Raw genomic sequence first — 12,685 nt, forward strand, 5'->3', positions numbered from 1 at the left:
AGATGGTAATTTATGGACTTGGCCATAATGATTGGAACACATTTGTTCAATCAATTTTATACCTTAATTGAAATTTGTGGCTTAACAAGAAAAATCATGAAATTAACTGCTCAGACAGTTATATCTTTAAAACAGAACACAGATGTCGGGTTCTATTAGTGGTCAACTTTCCTGTTGGGTACATTTTTTACACCCTATGTCAGATCCCGAGACAAATTCCTAGAAGAAATAACAGGATTTGTGGGAAATCTCAGCCACTGCTGTGATAATTTTCTCTTTTGTGTTACAGCATCAATATTCTGCTCACATGTGCATCGGTGCCTGACTATCAGTAATTTTATGAGGGTTTTTTCAGCATACTCTTGAGAGGAACGCTTACCACATCCCCGTTCACATCTGGAGCTGCAGAAACATGGCATTTTTCCCAGGTATCTCTCACAGCACTCACAACAATCATAATCACAAAACTTCTAAGTTGTTGAGCCTCTTTTATGACAGTAAATGCCTTCAGTTTGTTCTTAAAACAAGAGGGAGTGAGGACACTCAGAGTAACGTAAGAAGTGAGGGTTGACCACAGATCTGAACTGGCAACAGTATATCCTTCAATGAAGAGGATATGCATTATGCTAGAGAGCCACTCTCACCTAAAAATTACATGGAAATGCCGTTTCCAAAGGCTGCTGAATTAGTATGCAATCTCTCCAGAGGCTCGTGACATTCTGCATGGGCGGCTACGAATACTTACCTCTGAGAACTGTAACCTTCCAAAATCGCTTGGTGGACTTGCGATCTTGAAAACTTTCTTTGGCATCACCCACGTTTCCAAAGTTTCTAGTTTACTGACAGCCAGATTGGTTGCGTGGTGTCTGATTAGGAAGCCTTGGAAACGGTCAGCGAGGAAGTAAAGGTGGACGGAAACTGGATGGCCCATGGGGTAGTATCTGTAAAACAGCACATGCTCATCAGTTACACAAGAGAGACATGAAATCTCCATTTACTTGGAGCTAATGGCTTAAGAAGCATTCATTTCAACTAGAAAATTCACCACCGTACATTAAGAGATTTCAAATGTGTTCATGACTCATTATCAAATATTCTTAGGCTGTTCCGATTACCCTGAAACATAAAGAATGTTACTAAGAATATATGCTCATTTAGAACATATTCACAGCTCTAAGCTCTTTAGGAGATACCTCTGCGTGCCAGAAAACTCCCTTCCCTTACTACCTCTTCTGGGTAAAAAGTGCCACCCAGAGATAGACAGTCAGGCTGCAGCACTGTTTGCTAGGATAAACGACGTGCAAGAAACGTGTCTGTTGCTCTGTCAGGTGGCCGCCTTCTCTTTGCCTTCAGCAGGGTCGGTCAGTCCCGACAGATGCCTGGCAGCGGCAGCGCCTCTCGCTCGCTGTGGGGACAGCAGAGGGTGCTGCGAGGCCGGGTACGGGCGAGCCGCTGCCCCGCTCCGCTCCCAGCACATAAACCTGATCCCCAACCGATTCTCCAAGGGCAGTGCTCTGTAGGGTGGCACTGCAGCGAAGGACACCAGGATCCGGTCCCCGGTTTAGGTCTCCTTTATCTTAGGAAATAAACTTCACATTCCTTAAAGACTTGAGGTTGCTTCTGTGGGTTTTTTACTCATAATTAAAAATAAACTGAAAAAAGGTCAAACAAACAGGAAAAACCTCTCATTGGGAGATTTGGAAGCCTTCAGTTACAGTTCAGATTTAAAGACATTGTAGTCATGGTTTCAGATAATTAAAATTTATGGTCAGTTGTCTGTTACAGTCTCAGAAACATCTGTAATGATGTTTGTGTACATATGGACACATAAATAATTAAAAACATGTTATTCATAGCTCTGAAATAAAATATTTTGCTACTTTACAGCACTGACATTAACTGTGAAACAAGTGTGTTTGCAACACATTTAAAACCAACCAGTATCACACCTTCCCAGCCAAGTCAGCTACGTCTGACCTCTCATGCTAGTTATTACATCTCAAGACATAAGCTCCTCTAAGAGGAGCTAACCAAGAAGGACTTTCCATTACATGAAACCAGCAACACCCAGAAGGAAGTCTCTAGAGCTTGAGAAATAAACATAACAAGACGGGGTACAAACAGGGCCAGCACTGATGGACTGAGCAAAAACACAGCAAAGCTACGCAGCCAATACCAGCAACAATCTGACTTCTGTTCTGAGTACTAAGGCCTCCTGTTTTATATGTGTGCAGCAGCAAATATTTACAATATCCTTGAAATAGTCTGAGTAAATTGTCTCTTGGCAGCAGTGAGTAAAAATGCCTAGAGATGGAGAGAAATAAATTAAATCTCAATCACACATTAATGTTGCTTCCACTGAAGATGCTGACATGCAATCTAATTTGGTACCAGAGCAGTCTGCAGGGGGCACGGCTTTCTGAGGCTGCGAGCTAGCCCTTGTTAGAGAGGTGTGCAAGGCAGCTTCTCCTACAAAAGCCTCCCGGGCCGCTGCGGGTGGCAGCGTGGGACTGACTCCAAATGTGATCTGAAGCGGTAGAGGCTTTCCTCGCAGTGCCCGCAGCAGTGTGAAATGAGCTGGGGTGGTGACTGCAATATCAGCTAACTTTGTGCTGCTGTTAGCCCTAACAGCAAAGGGAATACTGTCGAGGTGCTCAGCCCAAATATATCCCTGCCATTACCGCATTAGAGACATGCAAAATCAAGAGAGGGAAAGAGGAGTGTATATATGCATACACCTAGAAAGACAACAGAGTATCGAGAGAGAAGAGACGTGAATCATAAACCTGAGGATTATCCACCTTTCTGTGATTTAAATTGGATGCTGACTCACAGTGTTTTGAGGGGCTCAGGCAGCTATGGAAATGAAGCCTCTACTCCATATCACTGTTTGCAATTCCTCCCTGCACTGTTTCGTGAGGCTCCAGCCTACTGTAAAGGAGCCATGCTTTATCCCTGAGACAGCTGCAATCAGCGGTGGATGACATGGCTTCCCTATCTATAATCTGAGCAAGCTTGAAAAGCACCTTGAGCTCCTGTGCAATGAAAAGCTCCCCAGAAATGAAATTGATTATTGACATAAATCATCATCAGAACACTGGCCAAAGGAAGAAGCACAAAAGTAATTGTCAAATTATTTCAGTACTGGTTATACATAGCTCCCATCCTCTCTGCTGGCTTCACTCTGCAGGACAAATGACCCAGGACTTCTTTAGGTCTGCCTTTATTTCATATAAGGAAGGCATGCTACTAGTGATTATTTCTATCTAATTGTTATTGATCTTTTATTGCTTTGCACTGGTAACCTTTACTGGCAAAAATGTAATAGGAATCCGGATCACTTATTGCCACATCTTTCTAAATGGGACATTGCTCAGCACTTCCATGACTAAGTGGGAAGGTCAAGTCGCATTCAGTTTCCTCTCGAGAACACAAGAGGGGCAAAGCCCATCCGTCAAAGCACAAGGAGCGTCTTCAGTATTTGCTGACTTAGGCTGTATGTGTTTTCTATTAGGATAAAACAAGGCAGGGCCCAAAACATACATTCTGAAGAAGGAATTAAGAGACTGTAAAGTAAGACTTTAAAAGATGAATCCTCTCTGCTTTGAAAGTAAACAGCTTCAGGTGTGTTTGCAGGCAGGAAACATCTACCATGAAGAGAGCTTTTCCTGTGCAAGTCTAACTCCAGGAATTCTTCCTTCAAATCCCTTTTAGACTGAATTCTTCTTTGCTAGGCTTATAGGTGAAAAAGGAATCTAGAATATAGGGGGGAGGGGTTCCCTTTAAAGAATAAGGACCTTTATTTTTATATATATATATATATGTATATATTTATACATACATACATTTTATTTATTTGATGCTAATGGATCCCACCAGCTGCAACACTTTTGGCACAGACAGCTGTACCAAGGAGGCAAACTGAGCTCGAGCAAGTAGTTCTCTGTACTCCATGTATGCACCCAGGGGAACAAACAAGCAAGGACCATTAACCTGCCTGTGTTCAGATTAATTCTGAAATCCTGTCCTCTGCTTTTGGTAAGCATAATAGAGGTGAACATGACCTCTGCTGCAGTCACATGGAGGGTTTAGGAGCTGTGGGTATAATACACTTGCTGAAATTAATCAAGAAAATGCAGCAGTGGGGGTAGCACTGCCCACCCGGATCCTGTCAGTCTTCATCAGGCTGGAGAGGAGCTCCTTAAAAGTGCAACAAACAGGTCACGTAATGTCAACCCTGAATAACCAATGCTTTATGATGGGCATAAATACTCCTGGAAATAAGCGCTGCACACTTGCAGCTGCCCGGCCCTGTTTGTGACAGTATGCTCCAGCCAGCACAGCCAAGTAGATGAACCCCCGCCAGCACTTGGCAGCCCAGTCTATGTCCCCTGAAACACCCAGGAAAAGACAGACTCGGACTAACCGGCAGCTGTTGTCTCCAGCAGCATGGAACGAAGTCTCGGCTCTCCGCAGGCCCAAGCGGGAGAACGCATGGTACATGGTGAGGGCGACGTCGCTGAGGGTGTGCACGCCATCAGGCTCATCGTACACGTTCTCCCAGTATGACCGGAGGCCGGGCGTGCCAGACGGGTAGTTGCCGTACAAGTAGTAGTCCAACTGACCAATTATCTCTTGATTCACTACAGCTTCAAATTTGCGCGCAAAGAAAGTTGGCCTGGCAGTCTGCTGTGGTGATACGAAAGGAAAAGACACCGGAGTGAGTTCCCATTTCTAGCCATGACACTTCATCCTAAGCAATGGGTTGGAGTTGAGGACACGAACTGGTTCTCCCCATGGGCAAAGGTGACTTAAAAAGTCACCTTTGTGACCATCTGTCGTTAAGATTCAGATAAAAACTACGTAATTACTCAACGAAAATGTAGGTATGCCAATCCCTCCGCACCAACAGCCACCCCTGCTGCCTTTCTCTGAAGGCTCTCCAAGTGCCGGAGCGGTGGGGAACGCTCCCTAAACCGTCGTGTTAGCCTGGAGACAGCACGGCACTGGCACGTGTTATTAGCGGTCAGGCAGGGAGCAAAGTGTCCTGCAGCACAGGGGCTCAAGAGAGGCAGAGCAGCATTTTGCATGTATGGATTTGCTGCTACGAGGTGGTAAGGGGACTCTGGGAGAGGTGCCGTCTGTGGCTGAGGTTTCTCAGCTTCTGACCAGCCTGCACAGATTTTTTGCTCTGCGCTTGACACAATCTTGGGTATATTACAGGTTTATAGGCTACTCAACTACCATTAGCTTTTAAAAAGCCTTTGTTTTGCCTTGCTCATATTTGAGCATGGTTCTGAGGTGCCGAGGAGTTCAAAAGTGCCCCAGATGGCTGAAAAATTATTTTGAGGATGCTCAGTTTTACTCTGAGACGGCACTGGCTGTGGGCTCTCTGATCTCCTCCTCTGCAGCTTGCTTTGTGCCTCGTGGGAACCGCGAGCAAGCCTTCTGGTGCTGTGTGTTCATCTGAGGGGCTCTCTCATCAGCAAGTGTCAGAAGTTGCCTTTACATCTATTCTAATTTTTAAGTTTCCCTTGCAGCTCAGTTTACCTGATTGTTCTCTGAAATGTCGTTGTGGGTTGTTTTCCCAGCCTGGAGCAGGTCAGCCTCTGCAGACTGGCAGGAGTTTTTTAAGACCTGCCATTTATTCTGTGCTGGAAATTTTCCTGGGTTTGGCGTTCGGGGCAGCAGAGCCTGTCTTAGATAATGTCTCATTTGCTCTTTTTGTGAGTGCCTGTGTCACTGACTTCAACCGCGCCTGGTAGGCAGCACATTACAATAAAGAAAAGATCTCTGTTTCGGAGCAGTCATCATTTTTGTGCTGTAGGGTAACACACTCCCCATCCCACACAAAGCCTGAACAAACATGCTTTATGCAGGGAACCCTGAAGAGCTGCAGGGATGGAATTGCAAATCTGGTGACCTTGAAACAAGCGGTTGTTCATTCTTAATAGAAGATACACAGGCCAGATACAGTCTTGAGACCGAGTGCACCCTTGAGCACAAGGATTTGCTCTCATGTCTGCCTTGAGGAAACTGTATCACAAAGGAACCGATTAAACTTTTTAAGGCAGTCCTGCCAAGCCTGGGTGATTGAAACCTCATGACTCTGGCCCTCAAATCCACGAGATAAACTTAAATATAATCATGTTGAGGAATATAATCATGAAAACTGATTTGCCTTGTGCTACGTAAGCCTCTAGCAGGCACTCTAGCCAACTTTTAAGCTTTTTTCAAAGATGAAAAATACTGCTTAACAATGAAAGCCAGGAGCTTCATGAAATCACGAAAGGACCTGAGCTGGAACTTCAGAAAACCCCCTTTGCAATAAATTTACAAGAGTTACCAAGTAATATTGGTACAGTGAGAAATGTGTCAAGCTTCCCTCCTTTCTAGCACTGCAGATCTACCAATGCCATGTAGTCCAGTGAGTTGCTTTGTGACCTTACCATGCAGTAGTAAGTCTCAAGGGCCAAAACACAGAAGAACCAATCTTTTATTCTCCTGAAATTAAGAGCAGAGCTACCTCACACCTCTTTCTCCACCTTGCTTGATGGGGTAAAAGCTTCCCTTTCCACTCCCTGCTGCAGCCATGCAGCCAGACGGCTCTCCACACCCCAGCAGAGGGGGAAGAGCTTCTTTGCTGGTATCAGAGAAGAGACCACTTCAGTTACCTGGAATCGGTGGAAGTCTGCTGGTTTGAAGTCGTTAGGCGAACAGCCACACCAGTCAACAATGTGCTTGTACTGACACTTGCAACCGAGTTTACGGTTCCAGTTTGTGATGCGCAAGTTGTTGTCCACCATGGAGTCACAGTATGGGCTATTTTCCAGAACAGTGTGAAAGAAGGACTGCAAGACAGACAGAGCAGATCAGTACATTCAGCTCCTCAGACTTCCATTTTCTCCTTCAGTTCAGCCCATGGACCTGAACCTAATGCAGGTGACTTACTTTCTTTTGAAATGGCAGAATTAACAAGTTCTATTGTTCTGCCATATATGAAAAGCACTCTACATGTATGCATTCCATACAGTATGAAAAAATCACAACACACTATAGACCCAGCCAAACTGTAATAACATACAGTTGGGGCCTTGCTACAGTAATCTGGCACAGAATAATTGCACTTCTGCAATGACCAGCTTTGGGCATTGGGAGTCCAAAGGACTCCAGGAAAGGCACCAGTGACAGCAATTATTTTATTTTTATTTCAGTTGTATGAGCAATTTTAAGAGATTCCCATTATTTCTCTTCTGTAAGTTAGTCTCTGGTCTAACAGATTTAGGACTATTTTCCTGAGCAATGTGTTAATTATATGTCTCAAGTTGTTTCCTAAGACAATTCTCAAACCTTCACTATCACCTCGGTTACTATGAAAAAAATACAGTCTCAGACAGCTCTTCTGTGGGTGTCTCTATCTCCAGCATTCCGAAATGCATTGCTAGTTGCATGGCCTTGTTCTGAAATATACAGTTCACCCCAGGCACCAGAAGGACATTCTGCCTCCTGCAATTATGTCTGAAATCGTAAGTCTTTATTTGCTGACTCAAGGCAGCAAGGAATTCCTATTGGGCTATCCTAATTATATCATCATAATATCAGCTATTACATAAATCATGTGTAATGGGGACTGATATAGCAGGTTAACAGGTCAGTGAAGGCAGGGTGATTTTAAGAAAGCAGCTATGTATCTTGCAAAGAAAACCTTGTAGAAAGAAGCTATAGAATATGATCAAATTTAGCCCTGTAAGACAAGATTTTTGGAGCAGTGACTTCTCTTTAAAATCAGCAATAGTAAGACCTATAAATAACCAGCATAACATTAGCATGGCTGGCCCCCAAATAATCCCCCTACCCTTTTTAATGTTAAATGACAGCCCAGTGAATATGGATTTTATGCTTGAACTGTTTGGTTAAACCCATAAAGGCATCCATTCTCACTCAAGCGAGAGGAAAAAAAAAAACCCTACCCAATTACCCATTGCCCTGTGTCCTTTTATAATGATACAGAAATTTTTCCTAGATAATGGATGAAAAGGTTATCAGAGTTGAGAGAAAAGGTGATTTTTAACAGAAATGGGATTAAAGCAAGATTATTCAACATGTGCGTGGAATAATAAACCCCTAACAAAAGATGACAATCACTGCGCTCCACCGCAAGCTAATAAGCCTAGATTTGCAAGATTGGTCTCATCAATCCCTCAAAACGTTCAGGGGCCACTAGTGAGGAAGAAGTTATCGTTTTAAAGACAGTCATCAGGTCTTCCCTGGGACGGCTGCATGCTCCATACCCTGGGAGCAGAGCCCGACAAGCCAGGGGAGCAATGTACCTGCTGAGGCAGGTGCAGCACTGCCTGACAACGCGCCAGACTCGGTGCTCTATTTGTAGGTAACGCAGATCTCCCCGACACGCTGCCGCATGCTAGACGAAAACCCATCCTGGGGTGCCCTCCCCTTCTGCATCACTTGTAGCCAGAGCGATTCCTGAGTGATCTAAATGATTTGTGACTATGCCTTCTAGCTGAGTTTTGAACGGAATAATAAACCTTTGTTTGTAGGGTTTTTATTTTTAAAGAAAAGGGCTGGATAATAGCGAGGAAAGCTACTTATGAAGACAATTCGCCATCTCTAATAGCCTTCAAAGGCTTTGTGGAGGAACAATTTGCAAGCAAAGGGCAGCTGGATTTTTGGTTGTTCAGTGACAGATTAATAGGCTTAACAGCATAAAACAAAGCCACTCCTTGCAAAAAAGTCCCACAACAAACAAAGCAACTAAACAACTGCAAAAGTTGTTCTAACACTAAAGGACTTACTCGTCATGGGAGTAAAATTCTCATTACCCACTGTGGGATGATCCAAAGCCCACTGAAATCAGGTGAAAGCCCCTCTGACTTCGGTGATCTTTGGGACAAGCACAAACGTTGCAGGTTTGAACACAGGGATTTCTTTGAACTCACGTACCTCAGCAGGAAGCAACGTGTAAGAGTAAAACCTCTTCATCTTTGTTACCAGATCGTCATTAGAAAAAGTGACATACTCCACAAACTTCCTGTTCAGGAGAAACCAATCCGACCCTCCATCGACTGCAATTCCTTCTGGGATCTTCCGGTCCGCCAGGCGCCACATGTGGGTATCGCATTCCAGGAAAAGCCGATCCAGTCCTTGTTTTCTGATAAATCTGAAGGAAGACAAAAGCAGTCATTAAAAGTTAATTTGTATTTTGTTATCATCACTAGCTTTATAAATAGAGAAGCTACTTTCTCAAACAAAAAAGGATAAAAAGGTCACTTGTTTATATTTCTGTTCTACTCATAAATCATGTAGAGAGGTTTAATAAATGATTAATCGGTTATACATTCAGTTATAGGGGCAAAGATCAACAGATTGCTTTTAAACATCATTTACACCTTCTGCTGTCCTAAGACAGAACTGTGCAAGTTACAGAGCTGTATGGCATGAAAATCCGTAATGTTCATTAACTCTTAACAAACCACTGCAGAAGAACCGTAACATGAACAGGAACTAAACACAATCTGTGTGATAGGCTTCTGTCTCTAAATAAATGCACAGTTTTTGAAAAACAGCAAACCATACATAAAGGTAAAATGACCAATTTTCTCCTATGTTATTATTCCACAAATTTTTCTATTGGGGTATAGTTAATTAGGAAGAAATACAATTGCATTGCTCTTTGCTGTACAATGAGTATGTCTGCTCCATTTTCAAGTCTACGGGGAACAACGTTTTGTTATTGCTGAACCATGAATAAGAGGAGCAACTGCAGAACTGTATAGTTATGGAAGTGAATTATTTGAGACCAATATAAGAAGAAAAAAAGAGCTGGAAAATCAATTTATGTTTGGAAAGACTTTGGACTGGATGCCCACACATGTTTTGAGACTGTCTGATCCAGGTTTCTATTTGTTATTCCATTTTCAGAATTATTTCCCAGAAAGGGAAGCAGGGCAGCCATGAATTAGCACACACCTTCGCAAGGGGGGCTGAGCACTGTTAATAACGGTGACTTGTTGTGTTGAATACATCCCACGTGTTCTGAGCAATAATAAATGCTAGCTAACCAGACCATTATAGGAACTAACATCCACAAGACCGCAAGACCACAAGATCTCACTGGATGTAAGACTGCAGGCTAACGTCAGCTGTGGCACCTGCAGTGAGGAGGACACCGTAAGACCTGTGTTTCCTTCCTGAACAACATAGAGCTACGCCAGGGTTCTTAGAAATGTTTTAGGATTAGAAAGTCAAGAAGACATTTTAGTGGTCCTCAAACACGTGCAACTGAAGGAAGGGGAAAAGAAATAAAAGCTAAGTAACACCACCAAAGCTTTCTGGACTCCTGCATCTGGAAACGTGAGTGTTAACCCTGTAGGCCAACTCCCTGGTTAAAGTTTTGTTCTACACCAATCAAAGAACTGAGACGCAATTATGAAATGGTGCATATTAATTTTCAAAAGGACCGTAAATGACTTCAGGGTCTATGTCCTACTGATAGCTACGTCTCTTCTCACAGTATGAGAAGAGCAGCTCCTCTGTTAACACACGCTGCAGAAAATGTGTAGATGAGAGTGGAGAAATTTTTCTTTCCATGAACAAGTTTCTAATCATGTTCCATTATGAAGGATAATAGAAAAGTCTTGCAATTTTAATGCAGTGCTCTGGAATGTAATCTTCAAATTCAATATTTATGCAGTTATCTCCAAATCAAATATTAATGTGCCTGAAAGTTTAGTCATTTATTTATTTCCCTCAAAACTAAATGCTTATTTGAGTTAATTATTTTAAGAAAATAATAGAATTTTATCGACCATATTTAAATAGGAACGTAAAGTTCTTTTCCATGAACTAATTTCTTTCAACTGCTATCTCTACCAATTCATCACCCTTTATTCTGGTTTTCAAATAGAAGTTTCTTTGACTGCAATAGAAACCCCCAAATCAAAAAAAACCCACCTGACCATTTCAAAACCCCCTCTACTTACGAACTCCCTCAGCCTATATTACATGATAGGGCTTACAGTTAACTAATACCAGAAAGCTCAGTTATACAACTTCAGCTTTATTGTCTGAAATTGGCAATAGAAGAGCATGGTCACACTCAAGATGACAAGGTCCCAACAAATCTAGGCTCACAGCTTCACGTTTTCCAAAATAGCTGACAGGCTCCTTTTTTGTATATGTACACAGTTCTATGACTTTTTTGAGCTAATGGCTTGGATAAGCAAATCTCGGCATACAGAGTGAAATAAGACAATTCTTGGGAGCACGGGTGTTTTCACAACAAATCTCAGTCCTAAAATCCTATACAACATGGTTATTAGAAGAAAACTAAATGTACTTTCCAACCATTCATCCTCCAGCAAGGCAGCGCAGCCCAACTGAAGAGCAGCAACGCCTTTGGAGACCTGCAAAGAGGCGACCCTTTTGTTAATGCTTCTTGAAACCTTCCTAGAAACATCATTATTGGGTTTTAAATACCAGCAACAACCAAATAGGAAGCAGGCATTTCTCAGAAGGCTCACCCTTACTGGGCCCGCTTCACACAAAGTCATTACACCTACACAGAACAATGCATCGGCATAGCAAATAATTTCCTTTTATCTACAAAGCAATAATTTATACAAGGGGCTTTGAAGACACAGCTCTCCATTGGGCAATCGCTTGCTATCCATTTATGCTCCTTGGGAGCCAAGGGGACCAAGTATATTTTAGCTCTGCTAGAAGCGAAACGGTCCTGCCTGAGGAGGCAGAGCGTGGCTCTAGCAAGCCTAGGCTGGTGCTGCTGGCACACAGAGAGCTGAACTGCAACCAAAGTGGAAAAGGTGGATGAGGCTTTTTTTTGTCCTCCAGACTCTCTTCTAGGATGACTGATGCTCCTAGCTACTCCAGCAATAGCGATTGTCGCACTCAGGGAGGCAAGAACTTACTCTAAGTATATGGGATATTGCCCGAGGGAAAGGGAAAGGTGCTATTTGTATGCCATGTAGGCCTTTCCAAAAAAATCAAAACCCCTCAAACACTACAAACAGTTCATAAAGATTCTTGACTAGCCATCCAACAACGCTTGCAGCAGCCACCTCTGAAAAGAAAGATAAGAAGATGGAGGGCAAAAGCATGACCCGACTGATTTATTTCCAGTCTAATGCTGTATTTCATTGGTTTCTGGTTATGCTCAATGGAATACCAAAACAGTGGATTTTATGAAGGCATGCCAGGCTTCAGAGAGAGCAACGACATGCAAAAAATGGTGATTTTTCCCTCAAGTCTTTCTCTCTCAGGTTTTACAGGACACCTAGCAATTTGAAGGACACCTCCCAAATTGAAGTAGAAAAAATGGATTAGTAATAGCATTTCATTAATCTTAGTCAATGTAGAAAAATTCAGGTGCTTCCTGGCACCCTGAACTTCAGGTAAGACCAGCACACCTCTGACAACTGCAAAGGTACTTGCCAGGACAGCGACATACAATTGCACCAAGGTATGGTTAGCCAAATACAATGGAGACTGCCATCAGATGAAGACACTTGACCTTTCTCCTGATCCAAGACAAACGACAGGAGGAAAATAACGATGATAAGAAAAGAGAGTCAACCAGGAGAAAATAAAATTAAAATAAGACTAGGGTTAAGAAAAAGCACGCCATTTTACCTTATTTCATAGAACACTC

At 42.9% G+C, this 12,685-nt stretch overlaps 1 protein-coding gene across 2 annotated transcripts in view; it reads right to left on the reverse strand.

The window, feature by feature from the left end:
- Positions 1 to 12,685, reverse strand: part of XYLT1 (xylosyltransferase 1) — a 206,815-nt gene that overhangs the window by 21,986 nt on the left and 172,144 nt on the right. For both annotated transcript variants that reach the window (XM_075515567.1, XM_075515568.1), the window contains 4 exons: positions 8,962 to 9,178; positions 6,675 to 6,851; positions 4,427 to 4,689; positions 746 to 941 (listed from right to left, as the gene is read on the reverse strand). In XM_075515567.1, coding sequence (XP_075371682.1) covers positions 746 to 941; positions 4,427 to 4,689; positions 6,675 to 6,851; positions 8,962 to 9,178 — 853 coding nt within the window. The remainder of the gene's footprint in view (positions 1 to 745; positions 942 to 4,426; positions 4,690 to 6,674; positions 6,852 to 8,961; positions 9,179 to 12,685) is intronic.

This window comes from Mycteria americana, chromosome 12, assembly GCF_035582795.1.
Source record: "Mycteria americana isolate JAX WOST 10 ecotype Jacksonville Zoo and Gardens chromosome 12, USCA_MyAme_1.0, whole genome shotgun sequence".
Lineage (NCBI taxonomy): Eukaryota > Metazoa > Chordata > Aves > Ciconiiformes > Ciconiidae > Mycteria > Mycteria americana.